Source organism: Strix aluco, chromosome 4, assembly GCF_031877795.1.
Source record: "Strix aluco isolate bStrAlu1 chromosome 4, bStrAlu1.hap1, whole genome shotgun sequence".
Classification (NCBI taxonomy): Eukaryota; Metazoa; Chordata; class Aves; order Strigiformes; family Strigidae; genus Strix; species Strix aluco.
In genome coordinates, this window is record NC_133934.1 from 66,316,898 (window position 1) to 66,335,589 (window position 18,692).

Sequence of the window (18,692 nt, forward strand, 5' to 3'; positions counted from 1 at the left end):
CACTTGGGCAACTCCTAGAATGGGAAAACTAAGATAAGGGGGACTCAAACAAAGGGACACAGAGACCCTATTATAGGGAGGATGATTTTGCTGATTTAGGAAGAAGGCACCTCGACTTTACTTCACAGCGCATGCTCTGGAAAGAAGGTCAACTAGCAAACACCGTGAAGAAGACTACTTACTTCTTCCCTTGACCACCGAAGACCCTCACTCTATTTTTACCAAGCATGCTTGGACTATGTAAATGAATTCTGGGAACTCATTATCATAAGACACCCCTTTCCAGGAAATCTAATGAATATGTATGACTTGTGTGTATGTAAACTGCTGTCCTTTACTAATTCATGGAAGCCCTTATGGTGGAGAATCCCCAGGGCAAACCCGCGCTGCTAATAAAGAATACCTGCTTAACAGTAAAAACTTTTCTGTTGAGACAATTTCTTTGTTTCCCTAGTCTTGCACTCACCTGCAAAGTTCATCTTTGTGTCCTGAAGATCTACCCAGGCTCACAAAAGTCCTGGGTACTCCAGCTGGAAATCATAGTATGAGCACAAACTTACGCAGGCCGCGGACATATCCAGGGCCCTGGATGCTGCACTGGGTGCAGTGGATAGACCGTGCTTCATGGTCCTCGTGCACGCTGCTCGTGGCTCCATAAGTCAAAACACTGCATTGTTTTAAAGTGCTGGAGTGGGGAACCAGCGCTGATGGTGTTCTTTGCCTTGCATGCTCAGGTCTGGGCAGCTTGTCTATAACATGTGGTTGTGGCACCTGTCACGAGAAACCTGAGTGGTAAGGGCCAGGTCCAATTCCTCGGCAGTGTTGCCACACTGCTGGCAGCACTTAGAGTTTAAAAAATTACTTTTTTCTACTGAATTACAATATATGATGCAGCCAGGGTGAGGGCAGGGTCACCATACAGGAGTGACATGATGCAAGTGAGGGGGAGAAATCAATTGGAAAATGGCAGACGAGTAAGCTATGTTCACTAAACGGTTGAACTCTGACAGAGTTGCCCAAAGCCTTTGGCAGTAAGAAGGAAAAGATGCCAACTAGAGACTGCTTTTCTGGCTTCTTTCCCTGTGTGACGGACGTGCTTGTCGCAGAAGTTTGTCCCTCGGCGGCGCCGGGCGGGGCGGGGCGGGCCAAGATGGCGGCGCTGGGCGGGGCGGGGCAGGCTAAGATGGCGGCGCCCATCTGGTAGCTCGCGTGTTCCTGGAGGAGGTGGCGGTCGGTCGCTGGTGTGGGCGCGGCGGTGTTGGGTTCGGTTCGGAGTCGTCATGTCGGGCCGCCAAGGAAACAAGCTGCCCAGCAACCTGCCCCAGCTGCAGAACCTCATTAAGCGGGACCCAACCTCCTACACCGAAGAGGTACGGAGCCGGGGGGCCCGCAGCGGGAGGCAGCAGGGGACCGTACCGGGGTGCGGGTGGGGTGGCCGGGGGGCGGTTGGGGCAGCTGAGGGCACCTTGGGGCAGCTGCGCGAGGGGGGGGGGGGGGCAGGCGTTGTCGGTGCCGCTCAGCAGCCGCCCTGTGTGTGTTCAGTTCCTCCAGCAGTACCACCACTACCAGTCCCATGTGGAGATTTTCACCTTCCAACCGGACAAGCCCAGTAAGGAGCTGGCTGAACTGGTGATGTTCCTGGCACAGGTAAGCCGCTGCCCTTCTGACGGGTGCCTTGGGCGCTGGCCTTGAGCCCTTCGCCAGCCGCAGAGTCTTTGCCCTGAGCACAGTGGCCATGGCAGATTGTGTTTCACCTTCTTTTGCTGTTAGAGCCTTGACGGAGTTGCTGTCGAGTTGCTCATTGACTACGATTTCTGCAGCAGTTTGGTCTGTTTCCAGAAACACAAGGGGATGGGTGTTTTTGAGCATTGGTATAATTTTTTTAAAGGATTTTTTAAATTGCACTGTACCGCTTACATCTGGATATTGACTTACTTTTGTATATATTATATTATTATAAAATGTTTATAATTTTATTGCTTGCTTACCATATCTCACACCTTCCTGGGGTGATGAGGTAAGCCAAGGTTTCCACTAGAGAGTTCAGCTGGGTCTGTCTCTAACCAGGTTGCCCACTGCTACCCAGAACACATGGCCAGCTTTCCCCAGCAGCTGAAGGAGCTGCTCTCCTACCACCACACGGTCCTGGATGCTGACCTGCGCATGGTAAGACCTACACCAAAAGGTGTTTTGGGCAGACCACGTCCTGTGGTTAAAATGTGCCATTTACATGTGAGATTAGAGTTCAGTTTGCTTTTTTAATAATGATGGAAACTGGAGAGTATTATGGAATTTTGGTTCTGATTCCTTGTTTCTCTTACAGACATTCTGCAAGGCTTTGATCTTGTTGAGAAACAAGAATCTAATAAATCCAACAAGTTTGCTGGAGCTCTTCTTTCAATTGCTGCGGTGTCATGATAAGCTCCTACGAAAAGTAAGTTATGCTTACAAGAACCAGTCTTGATTTTCTGTGGGGTTTGACCAACTTGTCAGAAATAATGAAGCGCTGGCAGGCAGCTGTTCTCCTTTCCTTGATAACAAAATAAGAAAGTTTAAAGTAGCTCTGCTTTTTCAGCGATTGACAGTGCTAGAGGCAAGACTTGCTCTGTATGTTTGATTAGTAATGAAGCATGCTGCTGTAAACATATTTACCATGCTGTGGTAGGCTGTAGGCCTGTCCTGCATGGAACTGAGCAGCTCGAATGTATCTGCAGGTGAAAACCATAAACACATCGTTGTTGGAGCACGCCTTACAGAATTCTCTGTGAAAACTTCTGAGTAAAACAACTAAAACCAAACCAGCTGCTAGTTACAGCTGTACTTCATGTTTTCTGCTGTAAAAGTGGAAATCTTTGCTTTCTGCTACTAGGATTACTAAATAGGCCATCGGGACATGCCTGAATGAAGCAGGAGTGGGATTTTTTTAAGCAATACTTGATGCTATTAATTTTCCTGCTGTACTGTAAATTAAGCACGCTTTTCAAATACATGAAAATAAAGCATATGTGAGACTTTACAGGATAACTTCTCTTTTAAGTTACAGTTGGAAAAACAACAAGAAAATAATATTCTTAGTGGTGATCAGTTTGGTCTCTCATTTTAGTACTTAGAGGCTTTAGGGGAATACTAACGTGTCGCATTGTTCTCTGTATAACTTGCATAGCTTACTCGCTGTTATCTCTCCATTCACAGACTTTGTATACTCACATCGTGTCGGACATCAAGAACGTCAATGCTAAACACAAAAACAATAAAGTGAACACAGTAAGTATTTTAGCTTTCAGATATACTTCAATTTAACCTCTTGATACTGTGAAAGACTTTTTTCTAATAAGACATGTTTCCAAACTTTTTTCTTAGACACTGCAGAACTTCATGTACACTATGTTGAGAGATAGCAATCCCACTGCTGCCAAGATATCACTGGATGTGATGATTGAACTTTACAGGAGGAATATTTGGTAGGTCTGGCAGGCTCGTATTGATTGCCCATTTATCGTGGGGCAGCCATCCTGACATCACTTGTGGCCTGTAGTGCAAAATATAATGCAGAGGGCAGAGATTTAAATATATTTATCTTATTTGTGTTCCAGTGGGGCTATGTTTTTGTGGAAGGGAATTTAGCTGGGAAGAAATACTGTCTTGTGTGAAGTCTCAGAGTTATTTAGGTTGAATGTTTGATGTTTTAGTTGAAGGTGGTATGTAAGTAATGTGTATTGCATTCAAAACCAAAACTGTGTGCAGCTCACTTTTTTGAGCCTTTACATAAAAGCTGCTAGTATTAGCATATACAGCTTGTGCTGTACAGTGGAAAGAGGAATTTTGGTGTTTTCTCCTTTTTTTAAATCTGTAAGTTCATTCTAGATGACTGATCTAAGGGGTGCTTTAAGTCTTGGGGGGGTTTTGTGAAGCTATAGTATAGCTCCTGTTTTTAGCAGATAGCAGCTTGAAAAATTGTTGCCTAGATAAGCATTGAAAGGAGTAAAAGCACACTGAGTACTGTCAGTTGCTGTCTTGTACCTAATATGTTGGTGAATCTTTATGCTGTGTTACAAAGTGCTAGAGCAGGTGTTACCCAGTGGTAAATTGCACGAGAAGATGGTAGTATCTTCACTACCTCTTGCTTTTTTAACTGTAAAAACAGGGGAAAGACTTGTAATCCCTTCAGTTTGTAACTCCTTTGCTCTTCTTGGTTCTTGAACAGAAATGAACTGTACAAATGCAGCCAAGTGATACTGCTGGTGGGCAGTGTGCCTGCTGCTTCTTAGGTATCTGCAAAATACATTAGTGGCAGAGCACTAATGGGGCAGTTCTTGCATTTCTTACTCAGGAGAAGTTCTCGGTGATGTCTACATGAGTTAAGCTGGAGTGTGAATGGCAACATTGCTCTTTCAATGTATTGCAGAGAAACCACACCTGGCAGACAGGATGTGTATTTGGGTGTAAAGAGTTTTCATGTGTAGCATTCAAGGAAATACTGTCTATTCCATGGCAAAAATAAAAAACTCACAACAGCTTTGTTAAGAATTTTTAGTGTGTGTAGTAGTGGGTTGAGAACTATTTCCCTAAAAAACAGGTTCTGCTGAAAAAAATTAGTGTTGCTAAAAGGAAAAGACTTTTGCAGTTTTAAAAAATAGGTTTCTAAGTATGTGAGACTTAGTATAAAATCAAATCAATTTCTGTAGCTTTATATCTTATAAACTCTTATTTTTTAGAGCGTACATTATCTCTAAACTCTCCAGCTGCTTTTCTAATACTCATTAGAATTGAGAGTGGATTTTTTTTTTTTTTTTTTAAGCAAGCAGAGGTTTGGTGGTTGTGTTTTACCAGTGGAAGAAAGTGGTAATCTGTCTTCCATTACTGGAGCTTATTCTTTGTATCCCTTTAGTCACAGTGTGAACTAGATGGAATGTAAGTGTGTCTGTTTATTTAGATGAAGCTACTGCTATATTGGAAGAATAAAAGAAAATGACAGGAACTTAACTTCTTTGCAAATCTACTTGGAGCATTGAGAGATTTGATTCTAATGAAGTTTCATTCTTGTTAGGAGTCACATTTCATGAGACTTAATTTTCTGAGAATAACTTGAAATTGCCAAACTTTAGAAGGTGGTGTTTTGTTTTATTCCAGGAATGATGCCAAAACAGTAAATGTCATCACAACTGCCTGCTTTTCGAAAGTGACAAAGGTGAGGACATAAATCACTTGATGAAACTGCGTGTAACCTAGGCTTCCTTTTACATGTGGATGCAGCTTATTATTTTGTAATTGTTAACAAGCTTCACTGATGACTTGTCTTTTGCATGTTTTATTTTCAAAATACCACTTGTGTTGTGGGAGGAGGCAGCATTTGATTCTTAAGTACAGAGCAGTGGAATTGGAAGCTTATGTTACAGCAAGTGAAGGCTGGTGTGGGGAGGGTAGGTGTACTTTCCACTGTCACTCAGAAGAGACTGTCAGAATATCATCTCCTTAGCAGCACCATAAGGCTTTCATTTGTTAACTGTGAAGAGAGCAGCTATCCTGCCTGGGGCTTGAGTAAATCTTAGGCCTTCTGTCACGTGTCAGTTCTGCAGTGCTGGAGGTTGAAAAACTTGTGCTATGGTTTGAGATTGGGCATTCATAGCGTAAGAACTTAAAGCTGTTCCATTCAATAAGAACCAGCCAACCAAAACTAACAAAAAAAACCCACCAATAAACCCCTGTAAACTAATAAAAGTTTGGAGTTCTGAGCACTGTCTTGGGTATCAGCTGTGCAGGTTGAAATTGCTTTGCAGAATGATAGGAAGAGAATTTGCATCTTTAAGCTTGTTCCAGGCATTGTGGAAGCCCAGGTGCTTTTTGACTCTGTGTGCCTCTGACTGTTTGGGATGGGCAGCAAAAATAGGCTATGTCTGTAAAACACTTTATGGCTTTCAGTCCATGATTTGTTCTGCTTTCTGTTCCTATCTATGCCTGTAAAAAATTGGGATAGTCTTCGCATAACCTCAGATGTGGGTGTAGGGCTGTTGGAAATACTGTTGTCAGTTTGTCCTGTCCAACATAAACTTACTTTGTTTTTTAGGTACTAGTTGCTAGTTTGAAGTTCTTTCTTGGGAGAGATGAAGATGAGAAACAAGACAGTGACTCAGAATCTGAGGTGGGTGTTGTGATTAAATCTTCTCTTCTCTGTTCTTCAAGGTCTAATACATCTGTCATTCCGGTGAGCTTGGCTCTGCCAATCTGTCTGAGTCTGTGTTACTTAGTTTTCCCTCTTCTTTCCTCCAGATGTTTGTTTTTTCCCAAATGTTCAGTGTTTTTGACGGTTGGCCCCAACTGAGACAGCAGGATGCCTTTGCTGTCTGTCTAAAGACTAATGCCAACAGTTCCTTTGCTTTCCTCCCCCTGTGAAGAAACCAACTCACTTCAAAGACCTAAGCAGGGGTTGGTCAGTCTGATTTGTGAAGACATGAATTGCTAGATGTATAATGTAGAGTTGTGGGAAGAGGCTTTCACCTGGTGTATTGGAAGTTGGTTTAATTTTTTAGCTGTCTGATTTGTCTTCAGTTTTCTCTTTTGTGCTCCACTTTGCATTTATGTACAAATGAACATAATTAAGCTACCTTGAGAAGGCTGATAACCTAACAGGATTTCAGTCTAGAACCTCCTAATACAGAGTATCATTATTTATCTGTGACTGAACAATATTTTCTAATTAACCACCTGTAAAAACTACTGTGGTGATGTGCTGTAAAGTGTTAGTAGACTCTCTTGTGTGCACGTGTGTAGCTAGTTTTATGGAACTGGGATTTTAAATGCTAGTATTGCTGTATGATGAAGTTTAGGAGGAAGGAGAGTTTTCAAATAAAGTACATGATCCTGAAACATATTGATACTTTTTGTTTCTCTGATTCCCATTTCAAGTCTGATGTCACCTGAGTCTTGTTATTCTTGCACTTTTTTCTCAAGGACGATGTTCCCACAGCCCGAGATCTGATGGTGCGGTACGCAACCAACAAGAAAACCACCAAACGCAAGAAGAAACTGGAAAAAGCGATGAAGGTTCTCAAGGTGAGGAGAGTGGCATTTGACTTGCCAGGATTTTAGTTTAATCCTTCAAGTGCAGAAATCTTGTTGCCTCTCCTGGTTTAGCTACCTTTTGTCATCTCTTCTATGTGAAGGTCCTGAAGTGTTGTAGCATCCACTGGCCAGGCATATGCTGTGTTTGCCTGGAAGAGAGCTGTTTTGAAACAGTCTAAGTTGTGGATTAGTTCTGCTCTGGGTACCCTTTGTGTGGTCCCCTACTTTAAAGCATGTGCTGTCTTGAGAAGTTAACTTTTTAATGCAGCTCCTGTTGCCTCTTAGGTCAGGTATCAGAAAACCTTGTGCAGTTGAAAAGAGTAATAGTTGTTAAAATTAAACTGCCTCTTTTTGAAGAGAAGAATGGTAAATAGCTGCTTTTAATAGCAGCCTGAAACTGAAGCACATGCAGCTTTTTTATGGAAAGAAAAAAATGTCTCACTCATTTTGTGCCTTGCAGAAGCAGAAGAAGAAGAATAAGCCAGAGGTGTTCAATTTTTCTGCTATTCACTTGATTCATGATCCCCAAGGTAAGCACACATCGCATTTTGTCTTTTTTCAAGTTACGTGTTAATCCGGGATGCTGAAGCTTAGACACAACTCTGCAAGCAGAATGAGTGACAAGTAGATACAAATGTGACAATGTGATACTTGCAGTGTGCTTTATCCTGGAGTTTCATAGCACTTCAAAAAAGTGAGATCAGTCCTGTTGTGCTTGTCATAGTGGAATACTTGTAGATAGTCAGACAAGGAAGGAGCAATATCATCTGCTTCAGGTTGCTACAGATCAGGATGTAGCTCTCCTTCTTGCACATGAGGGCCATGCTTTGGTGAACAGGGAGTGGTTTATCTAATATGGTTTCTTTGGCTTGCCCCTTCGAAAATGTATTTCTAATACTAGTCTGTTTTTTTTTTTTTTCTGTTTGTCAGTATAACTCAACTTGGTATTAGTTTGATCTAGTGAACCTCTGGGGATTTTGTTTTTCAGATGAACCCAAAATATATGTAAAAAAACCTAGCTTTAAGTACTGACCCTGTACTGCTTATGTTGTGGAACTTCTGCTGGTTTTCCTCTCTGCTGAACCTGTGCACAGCTTTAGACCTAGGAATGTGAGAATTAAAATAACCCACTGGGGGAAGTGCTCTGGTCACCTTTAATTTCTTCGGTGCAAGGGCACTGGGGCTTAAAAAAACCCAAACCAAACTAACTGCCTTTGTTAATGTAATCCCATCTGAGTTCTGCATTGTGCTGTTGATGTCTACCACAAATCTATTGCTGCTTCTTCTAGACTTTGCAGAAAAACTGCTGAAGCAGCTGGAAAACTGTAAGGAACGATTTGAAGTGAAGATGATGCTCATGGACCTAATATCTAGACTAGTTGGAATACACGAGGTACATACTCTGATAATTTTATAATGGTCTGATCGTAGCCAGCCTGGTTTGGGAGATGACATGCTCTGGCCTTGTGTCTCTGGAAAAATGAGGTTTAATTTTTCTAGATGTTGAAAAGTGCGTATGTGTGGTGAAGTAGTTGCTGGTGTGCCTCGCGGATGGTGCAGTGGTCTGGACTTGTGTGGTACTTAGTGAGCTCTGCTAGAGAAGGCTGTTGGTCTAGAATAGCTGAGCTGTCTTCTAACAAATAGAGGAGAACATGTTTTTTTCAAGACCTGTGTGCTCCTGGGAAGTCCTTTAAAGGAGAAGGGCTTTTCAAAGGAGTCCAGCAATTGCTCATGAACAGCGCACGCTGAGGTACAGCCAAAGTGTGATGAAAATTACTTGAATTTCTTTCTGTTTTTGGAGAGAAGATTGTGTCCCCAAGGCAAAGGTCAGTGGCACATCGTAGGATTGCACAGCAGAGTGCCCTAATTTGAATTCTGGATTTCACAGAGTTTCAGATTGAGCTTTGTATTTCCTTTGTCCAAGTCATTTCCTGATCTCCACGTATATCAAACTCAAGACAGGACAATGTGTCAAGCAATAAAATCCAAGGCATTTGGAGAGCACACTGTGTAGAATAATAGATTGCTTTACAGCGTATCAGCCTATGAAGGTGATCTCAAGTTAAAAGACAAGAAGCTAATCTGTTACTTCTTTCCTGCAGCTTTTTCTTTTTAATTTCTACCCCTTCGTTCAGCGATTCCTACAGCCCCATCAGAGAGGTAAGTAGCTGCTAGTAGATAACACTGCTGGTCTGTCATGTCACATGTACAGTCAGTTCTTAAAAGTGCTGCTGTAAAAGAATAAGTAGCAGTAATTTTAGTAGGAAGTAGGATTAGTCCAGAGAGTGTGGACGAAGGGGGTAAAAGGCCCTGACTGCCAGAAGTGCAAAGCGCTTTGGATGTTTATGGAAGCTGTGTCCACTCAGTGCTCCTTACCTGAGCATTTGAGAAACTCCAGCGATGGAATAAAATTAATCTACAGAGTCACTAGTTCCTTGCAAATCCTGACTGGTTGAGCACAGCAGGACTGCCTTTTGCTGCTTTGCCTTTTACTGGTGTTTCACTGTAGTTGCAGAGCATTTCTTATCATCTTAGCTGGTTATTAAGGGCCTGCACTGCTGCTGGGGTGGAGACCAGATAAGTTCCTGATGCCTCATGGGAGAGAAGAAAATAGTTGTCCCAAATACATTCAGACCAAAATGACTTTGAGACTTAGACTGAGCAACTTGTGTTAGCTGTTCTGGTGGATGCGTTTACTGGCCAGAGTGAACCGCAGCAATGTATTTGGCATCTTCTTCCCACTTTTCTTATCTTCCAGAAGTGACAAAGATTCTTCTGTTTGCTGCACAGGCTTCACACCAGCTAGTACCACCTGAGGTCAGTACTCCACCTATATTCGGTGATGTTAAAAATGAACAGCGGGCCAGCATGGAAATAAAACTGAGCGCATTTGTCAGGAGGGGGAAAAGGGAATCTGGTCACACCCTTTGTCTTTAAAAGCTTATGGTAACTTTGGCTACTTTTACAAGTTCCAAGGGATTGTTTTTTGTAAAGGGGGGAAAAGACCAAACCCATGTCTGATGTCTTCATATCTGCAAGAGAATTTGTGTCTAGAGAATATTTGCAGGCTATAGTGCAAGTCTTGAGCTCTATCTTTCTATGAAAAGGGCTCTGTTAATAATGTGTAATAATTTTCACAATTTTATTAAATATGCGTTAAATTGAACCTTTTTTCTTATTTTCAGATTATCCAGTCAGTGTTAATGACCATTGCCAACAACTTTGTCACTGACAAGAATTCTGGGGAGGTCATGACTGTAGGGTGGGTACAGAATCTTACAAAATCTGTAAAACTCTCTCTGAATGTGAAAAAATACTTTTCTTTTTTAAACGACCTGCAACTTATTCCTGTTACTCATAGTATGCTTTCAAGAACCTGCTTGAATAAAAACAAGTTAGGACAGTACCTCAACATAAACTTTCCTTATTTTTGTTGGCAGTGTTTTAAATTCCCCAGAATGATGGGTTTCTGTGCTTAGTGCTGTGACTTAACTTTTCTAGATTTCATGATGGTGTGTGGGTTTTTTTGCTGTCTTGTTTGGTCTTGTATTTTTCTTCCTTCCTGGATATTGTTATTTCTACTTTGAGGGCAGACCTCTTGTCTGTGAATTAATATATTTGTATATACTCAGTGAGTGGCTAGCATCATAGTTCAGGACTCTTGATGTTTTGTGGATGAAATTTCACTACTGGCAACAAATTTAAATGTTGCTGTTAGTGAAATTGTAATGTACTTTCTTTGACTAGTCGTGAGAGGTATTTGTGAAAGTTCTGATGTAAGTGGAGTAGGGAATGATCAGTAAATGTAGGAGAGGAGTTTCTAGACTTTTTCTTTAATTTTTTTTTTTTTTCCTTGGCTTGGTGACTGTTTGACTGCTTTTCCTGTATGCCTGGACCCAGACTTCAGTTGCAGAATCCTGAGGCCTAGGATCAGACAAAATAATAGCTGGAGAGTAGAGTATGGGCTAAAGATGGAGGGGTTTGGAGAACCCTTGTGCGTGGAGAGGTCCTTGTGATGTTCTCCTCTCTTGCACTAAATGTTGTGTAAATTCTGTATGAGGTTCTTCAAGTTCCAGGTAATTAATTCTATTATTGGGCCAGGGGGAGTCTCTCCCAACTGTGGTGTTCAAAAAATAATTAACTTCCAATTTTTTAGAATCAATGCAATAAAAGAAATCACTGCGAGGTGTCCATTAGCCATGACTGAAGATCTGCTTCAAGACCTAGTTCAGTACAAGACTCATAAAAATAAAAGTAAGTGTATTACATGGATATGACTTTTAAATCTTTTTTTTGTCCTCTATTGTTATAGCCTTCATAATAATGATGTCTTAATTGGTTTTGTGTGGGCTGAGAGGTATAATTTTCACTATCTGTTGCATTTCTCTGTATTTTGAGTACATAGGAGACAAAACAATCAAGGGTTGTTATGGCAGGGGAAATTGTTGACAAAACTGAAGAAGGGAAAGTGCTTGCTAATAAAGATTTAGCCCTAAGGAAGAGCTGGGTCCTGCATTGGAGCTGTAACTTCAGAAGAACCATGAGCAGGCTGTAAATACTGATTGTCTGAGTGGGCTTTCAGTTTGCTCAGTATTCTGCTTTTCTGGACTTATTCCAACTCCTTTTTTTTTTTTTTTTTTGGTAGATGTGATGATGTCTGCAAGAACTCTGATACACCTTTTCCGTTCTCTGAATCCAGAGATGCTGCAGAAGAAATTCAGGGTAAGTGTTGGTTTATGTGCATTGCATTCACAGTAAATGTAGGCTCATGTGTTCAAAAATAATAACTGGTCTTATAGCCTCTTGAGAATGAGGTGCAATCATGCTTGTGTTCTTCCCCTGCTTGCTCCCTTGCTGCCTTTTGATGTGGTGTGCTCTTATTTAAAGATTTCTTTAGTTCCAATTTACCAAACTCATTGACAGGAGCATTGTGCTAGAGGAGCTTGACTATCTTCCTAGAGTTTGTTCAACTTTTTTAGTAATTCAAGATCTTTTCTTATTTCATCAGGCAGCATTTATCTTTTTCACCCACAAATCTTTATCTTTTCCTCTCACACAAATTTCTTCATGGACTTGTGGGTATTCAAATAGCAGACTGCTTAACATGTATTTTCTTAACTTATAGGGTAAGCCTACTGAGGCCTCATTGGAAGCCAGGATTCATGAATATGGAGAACTGGATGCCAAAGATTATATTCCAGGAGCAGAAGTACTGGATATTGAGAGTCAAAAGGAAAAGGGAGGAACCCAAGAGGAAGGTTGGCCTTTTTTTTTCTTTACCACTTCTATTTTGAGCATCACTGTCACTAAGATTTTTATTTGGATATAAAACTTTGTGTGTTTCATTTGCTGGTAAGCATGTCCATGGGCATAAATGGTAATACAAGGCAGTGAGAGCTTGCAATCCAGTCTTAAATAATTTCAAACTCAAGCAGTTAAGCTGACTCTGTATTAACAGCTCTGTGCACTTCTTCCCCGAGCAGATGGATGGGAAAGCGCTAGTCTGAGTGGGGAAGATGATAATGAAGATGGAGAATGGATTGATGTGCATCACTCCTCAGATGAGGAGCAACAAGAAATAGTGAGTTCTAAGTGTCTTCTACCCCAAATACAAATGAGTCTTGTTAATAGCAGACCAGATTCTCTTGTTCTGTACTTTGACATGACTGCTCATAAATAACTATACAGGGCTGCAAAGTACCTTGACCGAGATCAGCGAGGTTGAAGTACTATTTAGCACCTGTGCTGAAGTATGCTTGTTGTTAGGGTGAGGGGGGGAGATGGGGAATTCTGTCCCAGTGCTAAATTCCTTCAAAGTTGTGATATTTACTCGAGTGCTTTTATTCACTCTGAAATAAGGAGTGGATGTACTTTGTTATTCTAATGCTATGTGCTGGATATAAGACTATGAAGAATCCTAACAACTGGCTGCAGGATTTCACAACAATATTGCCCCTGCATAGGTATTTGAGAGGCAAGCTGGATTGTGATTCTTTTGTACTTCTTTCAAAAGGCAGAGAAGGTGAAAAGTATGCCCATAGAGGAACGAAAAGCCAAAGCCGTAGCAGTCAGTACAAGCAGGCTGCTAACTCAAGAAGAATTCCACAAAATACGTCTTGCCCAGCTTTCCAAAGAACTTAATTCTGCACCCGGCAAAGCTGCAAAGAGGAAAAATATTGAAATAGATGATGAAGAGGAGGAGAGCAGGTAGGATATGGACTACTGATGAGTGCTTTCTTTTCCTTATAATGTGATGATAAAGCTTTTAATTGCAGCAGGGCACAGAGCTCTGCTGTTGGTCAGTACCCCCTGGTGACAGGTGGCAAACAGCCTGGAACAGATCCTGGCCTGGGGGCTTTGTTTATATCTGGGAGAAGAGACAAGGGGGGCTGATGGGAACTATGAGACTGTTTTGCTTGTTCAGACCAATAGGGATCTGGGGGTGTTTTGCAGCAGTAGTTGCATGGTTATTATCTCCAGAGTTTCTTAAACTTTGTGGATGAAGCAGGACTTTAAAAGCAGTAATGAGAGACTTGTAAGGGTTGTCCTAAGCATGAGGATTAGCCTGAGAGAACAAGAAGTGCCTGTGTGAAAGCTTATAGAAAGGCAGTTGGCATAAGAAATGGGTGAGAGACAAAGGGTCAAGAGGGCATCTTGGGTTTTTTGCCAGATGAAGTTTTGTGTATGATGGCCTTTTGTTGGATTTTGGTGTGTGTAGGGGAGAGTTGCTTTCACTCAGAGATATTGAACATCTGCATAAGAAGCCTAAATCAGACAAGGAGACCAGACTGGCAACTGCAATGGTGAGGAACTGGGCTATTTCATATCCTCTTTCTTTCTAGATTTGGGTTTATGTTTTTGTCTCCTACAGAAGGAGGAGGTGGTGGGGTTGCATCTGTAAGACAGGTACCCAGCTGCCATCTGAGTTTTGAGAAATGTTTTGGTTTTGAGAAATGTATTTTTGGTGTTGCATCTTGACTGTAACAAACAGCCTCTTGCTGGTTACAGGTGACAGTGAAAATGCGGACACACCCAGTTTTCACTGTGACTTAAGAAACAGAGCCAGCATGGAAGAATGCATGTAACATACACAGAAAGTCACAGTGAAACAGCATTTATTGTCACTGCCATAGAACCTGTCACCTTAGCAGCTGTTGTTAACTGTAGGGAAAGGAAAATGACCCCCTGTTATTACATTACGTTGTCTATTATAGGCTGGAAAAACAGACAGAAAAGAATTTGTGAAAAAGAAAACAAGAATTAACCCATTTGCCAGCTCTTCCAACAAAGAAAAGAAAAAGCACAAGAACTTCATGATGATGAGATATAGCCATAGTGTCCGGACGAAAAATAAGCGGTCTTTCAGGGAGAAACAGGTAATATTTAATGTTGAAAATAGATGGGACAGTCCGAGCAGTAAACTTACAATGTGGGTGAAGTGCTGTGTATCCTGTTCCCTAAGTCGTTGTTGTTTCCTTTGATGGTTTAATTGCTGGAAAGGACTGTGGGCTAGGTGGCTTCCCTTGAATCCTGCCCCAGAGGAGGTATATCAGAGATTGTGGTGGTGAAGAATGCTTTTGTCAGCCTTTTCTCTTTAATATGCATTGAGGGCCAAGCCATGTTGCAAAGTTATGTGTAGGTTAGAAGGCAATGATAATGTGGTTTGTTTTCCTTTATATAAATTAAAGCAGATCGTATTAGAACCCTGACTATAATCCTATGATAGAAGAAATGTTTCCCTGATGTGGAGGACTTGTTTTTCAGGACAAGCTTTTAGTGTGTTTCTTCACTCTATATTCCTTCTTTGACCTTTCTCCTGTTACCATCATATTATGGACTTGTCTGTCCTGGCCTTGAGGCATCTAATAGTTTGTCATGTACTCAAAGAACAGACATAAATGCTATTTATTACCTATTTGAAACAGCTTAGAAAAAATATATCACTTCAGTTTAGCCTGCCACTATAGTTTCACAATATGCTGCTCTTAGTGGTGAAGCCCCTGCCCACTTCTGCTTCCTCAGCTATAAGCTTGGTCACAGCCCTTGTGAGAGGGTATACGAGCTACAAACATGTATTTGGCAGTCCTGTTACTGTGTGTTCCTGCAGGCGTCTGCGCCAAGGGTAGCTGAAGGGATATCTAGAAGGCAAGGCAGAAAGAAACTTCAGGGGATGACCTTCCCGCTGAAGGTGTTGGGCAGGGCGCCCACGTAGCTCCCCCAGATGACTGGGGTTAGGTGAGCTGGCAAGAGTGGGGTGTGGAGAGGGAGCTCCCCTGCTCCTGCGATGCACCTCAGCTGGGGAGAGCCTGAACTGTGTGTGGTAGCTGTTGCCAGAACACTGGTGTAGGTGTATTGATTTGCCCTGCTGTGTTTCACCTTGGCGCAGGGTAAGTCTGTGCTAACAACAAAAATCTGCCTTAAAATCCTTTTATCTAACCTGGCAGATGGTCAGTTGAGGGTTTTACAGGGTGTTATAAAATTGAACTCCTTTGAACACGTTCCAAGAAAACTTCTAGAATAATCCAATTATGCAGGGGTCTTGTTTCTGTGTGGTGTTAATTTCTGTGTTTTCTTGCTAGGTTCTGTCTTGTGCTAGAGTGCATTCAGATGCTTCTTTTACAAACTCTCCTTTGTGAGTTGTTTCCAGGATCGTATTGTTAGAATTATGCGTAGTTGTCTCCAATATGTTGCCTTAAAAGCAGCAAGACCGAAGCCGTTTATAGACTCAAGTGTTTCTGTTAAACAGGAAGACTTGGACTAGTATCTTCTGTAGCCTTTTTATTTGCTATCATTCTGCCTCACCTCAAATAAGGCTGACTACATTAACCCAGCTCTCAAAACACACAAAAAATTGCAAATCAACAATCCAGGCACTTTTAGGAAACTGCTGTTTACAATGATTCTTACACTTGGCTCACTTTCTAAAAAGCCATCTTGAATGGTTTCAGTCCTTACTCCTGATTAATGTTTTGAGTTTAAATGTAACAGCTAAATAGTGAAAGAGGAATTTTTTCATACTTTTTTTCATGAAAGTTAGGCCACAGCATCAGTTCTGTTGACAGTAATTTGAAAATAATTGTTAAAAGTAGGTTGGAGTACTGTAGTTGTAGGATACTGCATTCTGCTGCCCTCTTTGTAGATTAAAATGGACTGTTGTCTATAGTCCAGAGCTAGATCCCCTTACCAACTAAAACATGTCTGAAATACACACTAAAATCTCTTTAGAGTGATATAGCACTTGTAAAAAATTCTAGCATCCCTCCTTCCCCCCCTTGAAAAGAAGCTTTGTAATACTCTCTCAAAAAATGCCATTTAATCCTATTTACCTCTCAGCTGGACTGAAGTTTTTTTTGATCTCTTCTAATTCTATATGAGTCAGTGGAAGAACAGATCATGTCACTCTAATCTTTTTCATTGTATAGGATTTGCTAATGGTGTACTGAAACTTTTTTTTTTTTAAGCCCAACTCTTTAATTGTACTATCGAGTTTAGCTAAATAACTACACTGGCAGAAACCCTGTGGTTGTTAGTGTTCGCCAGTTTTGGCTCCCAGTTTTATCTGATAAGCTATTAGTGTTTCTCGCTGAGGTTGAAGAAACTGAAGAGGGTTGTTGATGTAGTAGTGATGTTGTCTCCTTACTTAATATTCTCCTTACCTGAATATTCCACTCTTGTTTCATATTTAGCTGGCTCTTCGAGATGCACTTCTGAAAAAGAGAAAACGGCTGCTGAAATAACAAAACATGAATGGAGAGGAGTACTTAATCACCCTTGAAGACATAGCCCTAGAAATCCTTATTTCCACCTCTCCACCACCCCAAAGGAAAGAAGGGACTGAAATGCCTTACGGATTTATCTCTGTTGGGTTCAGAATTACAAATTGAATGTGTCCAAGCTGTTGGATATAGTATCTATAGGACAGATGGAAAAGGCCTTAATCCTTGCACAACTTCGATTTTTTTTTTTTTTTTTTAAAGCAGTCTAAGGAAGCAATTACCTTTTTTTTGAATATAGCTTACTTACAGTTGGTTTTGTATGTGTAAGTATTAAAACATCAACCTTATTGTAAAAATATTTTACTTGAAGTAATTCATGACTAGGTAGCTGGAAAGAAAAAGAATATTCTGTCTCAGTCTATAAAGTATGTGTATACCATGTATGTCCCTGTATTATGGATGTGATTTTACAGACTAAGCCATTTTCTAAGCAGTTGGTTTTTACCTGTTTAATAATAATAAAACCAAATCCTTGTAATACAGGTAAGTTCAAGTGAACAGTTAAGGGGAAGAACAGTTCCATTATGTTTTATGAGGAGAATAATAAAATTAGTATATGGGAGATGGTTTTCATGTTGCCATTTAAATAGAAAGGTAGCATCACATGCAGGAGAACAAATCTTATTTTCCCATATTGGTGCATCTTGTGGTGGGACTTGCTGGTGTCTGATTTTTGAAGTATACATGAGAATAACATGGATCTTTTATGTCAAAGGTTAAACTCTTGCTTCAGCCTTGACCTCTGCTGGGACCTAAACTAATGGGTTCTTTGTACCTTCCCCAGCCACCTCTTCTAATGGAAACTTGAGGGAGTTACTTATACTACCTTTTGAAAAATTCTGTTTGAAATAGATTTTGGTGTGGGGCAGAAGCAGGTGCCACAGGCATAACATAATGGAGAAGGGTTTGGTGGGGTGGCCTTTTTTCTTCTTAGGAAATTAGGTTAATGTTTATATCCCACATTGGGATTCATTCAACTTAGATATGTTGAATACACAATTTTATTCACTTTCATATTATGTCTTGTTCATGTATTGTTTGTTGTTAAATGTTGCTTCATGAAGCAAAAAAAAGCTTATAGAGGCTTGAGGGTGAAAGAGAGGAAAAAAGCAGAAACTTTCTCCAACTTCGATTGTTACATTCAAATTCAGTGCTCCTGCTGAGGGAAACACGGGGGTTGCTACTTGGGCATGATTGCAGTGAGCTGGCACCGTGGAGGATGTGGAGCTGGGAGGGTGCGTGGATGCAGAGGAGCTGTGGTGGCATGGAGGCACAGTGGGGGTCAGGGGCTGAAGAGAGCACACTAATGGGAGGATGTGGGCTGTACGGTACACGCTGTGTTAAACCCTTCTTTCCCCCCTTTTTTCCTTTTCCAACTGAGCCCAGTTTCTCTTCATGTGCATGTATCCAAAAACTCATGACTTCTGAGGCTGAAAGGGAGAGGCAAATTTTTTTTGTTGTCTTAAAGACAAGTGCCTAGTCTCCTCTTTTCCCTCTTGTTCACAGTGTGACCCAGTTGCCAAGTGTGTGGCTGTCTCCTCTCCCCTACTATTAAAAATGTGGACGGCCTTGTCTAAACGGTTTGACGAACAGAAGCACAGAGGAAATGAAACAAAGATGTTAACCCCTTTTCTGTATTTCCACCCCTCTGTCCCTTACCTCCTCCCCTAGTCGCAGTGGCACCGACCGGGTGAGGGCTGGGCCTGTGGGGGGGGCTCAGCGGCTGTCACCGTGGGAGGGCGGCCGGGAGGGGATGGACGCGGCTCTCCTTGAGGGGCCGCGACGCCCTTCGCCGGGGGCAGGGTGGCGGGCGGCCGTTACGCCTCAGGGCGGGCAGTCCCCGCCCGCAGCGCCCTG

At 41.7% G+C, this 18,692-nt stretch overlaps 1 protein-coding gene across 1 annotated transcript; it reads left to right on the plus strand.

The window, feature by feature from the left end:
- Positions 1–1,182: 1,182 nt before the first annotated feature.
- Positions 1,183–17,397, plus strand: SDAD1 (SDA1 domain containing 1). The gene is made up of 22 exons (XM_074823412.1): positions 1,183–1,370; positions 1,543–1,647; positions 2,068–2,166; positions 2,324–2,434; positions 3,193–3,264; positions 3,361–3,461; positions 5,131–5,188; positions 6,065–6,139; positions 6,949–7,050; positions 7,520–7,589; positions 8,349–8,452; positions 9,162–9,219; positions 9,818–9,876; positions 10,245–10,321; positions 11,216–11,313; positions 11,705–11,781; positions 12,185–12,317; positions 12,543–12,640; positions 13,073–13,266; positions 13,778–13,862; positions 14,274–14,435; positions 16,746–17,397. The coding sequence occupies exons 1-22, from the start codon at positions 1,281–1,283 to the stop codon at positions 16,794–16,796; spliced, it is 2,079 nt and encodes a 692-aa protein (XP_074679513.1). The 5' UTR covers positions 1,183–1,280; the 3' UTR covers positions 16,797–17,397.
- Positions 17,398–18,692: the final 1,295 nt, after the last annotated feature.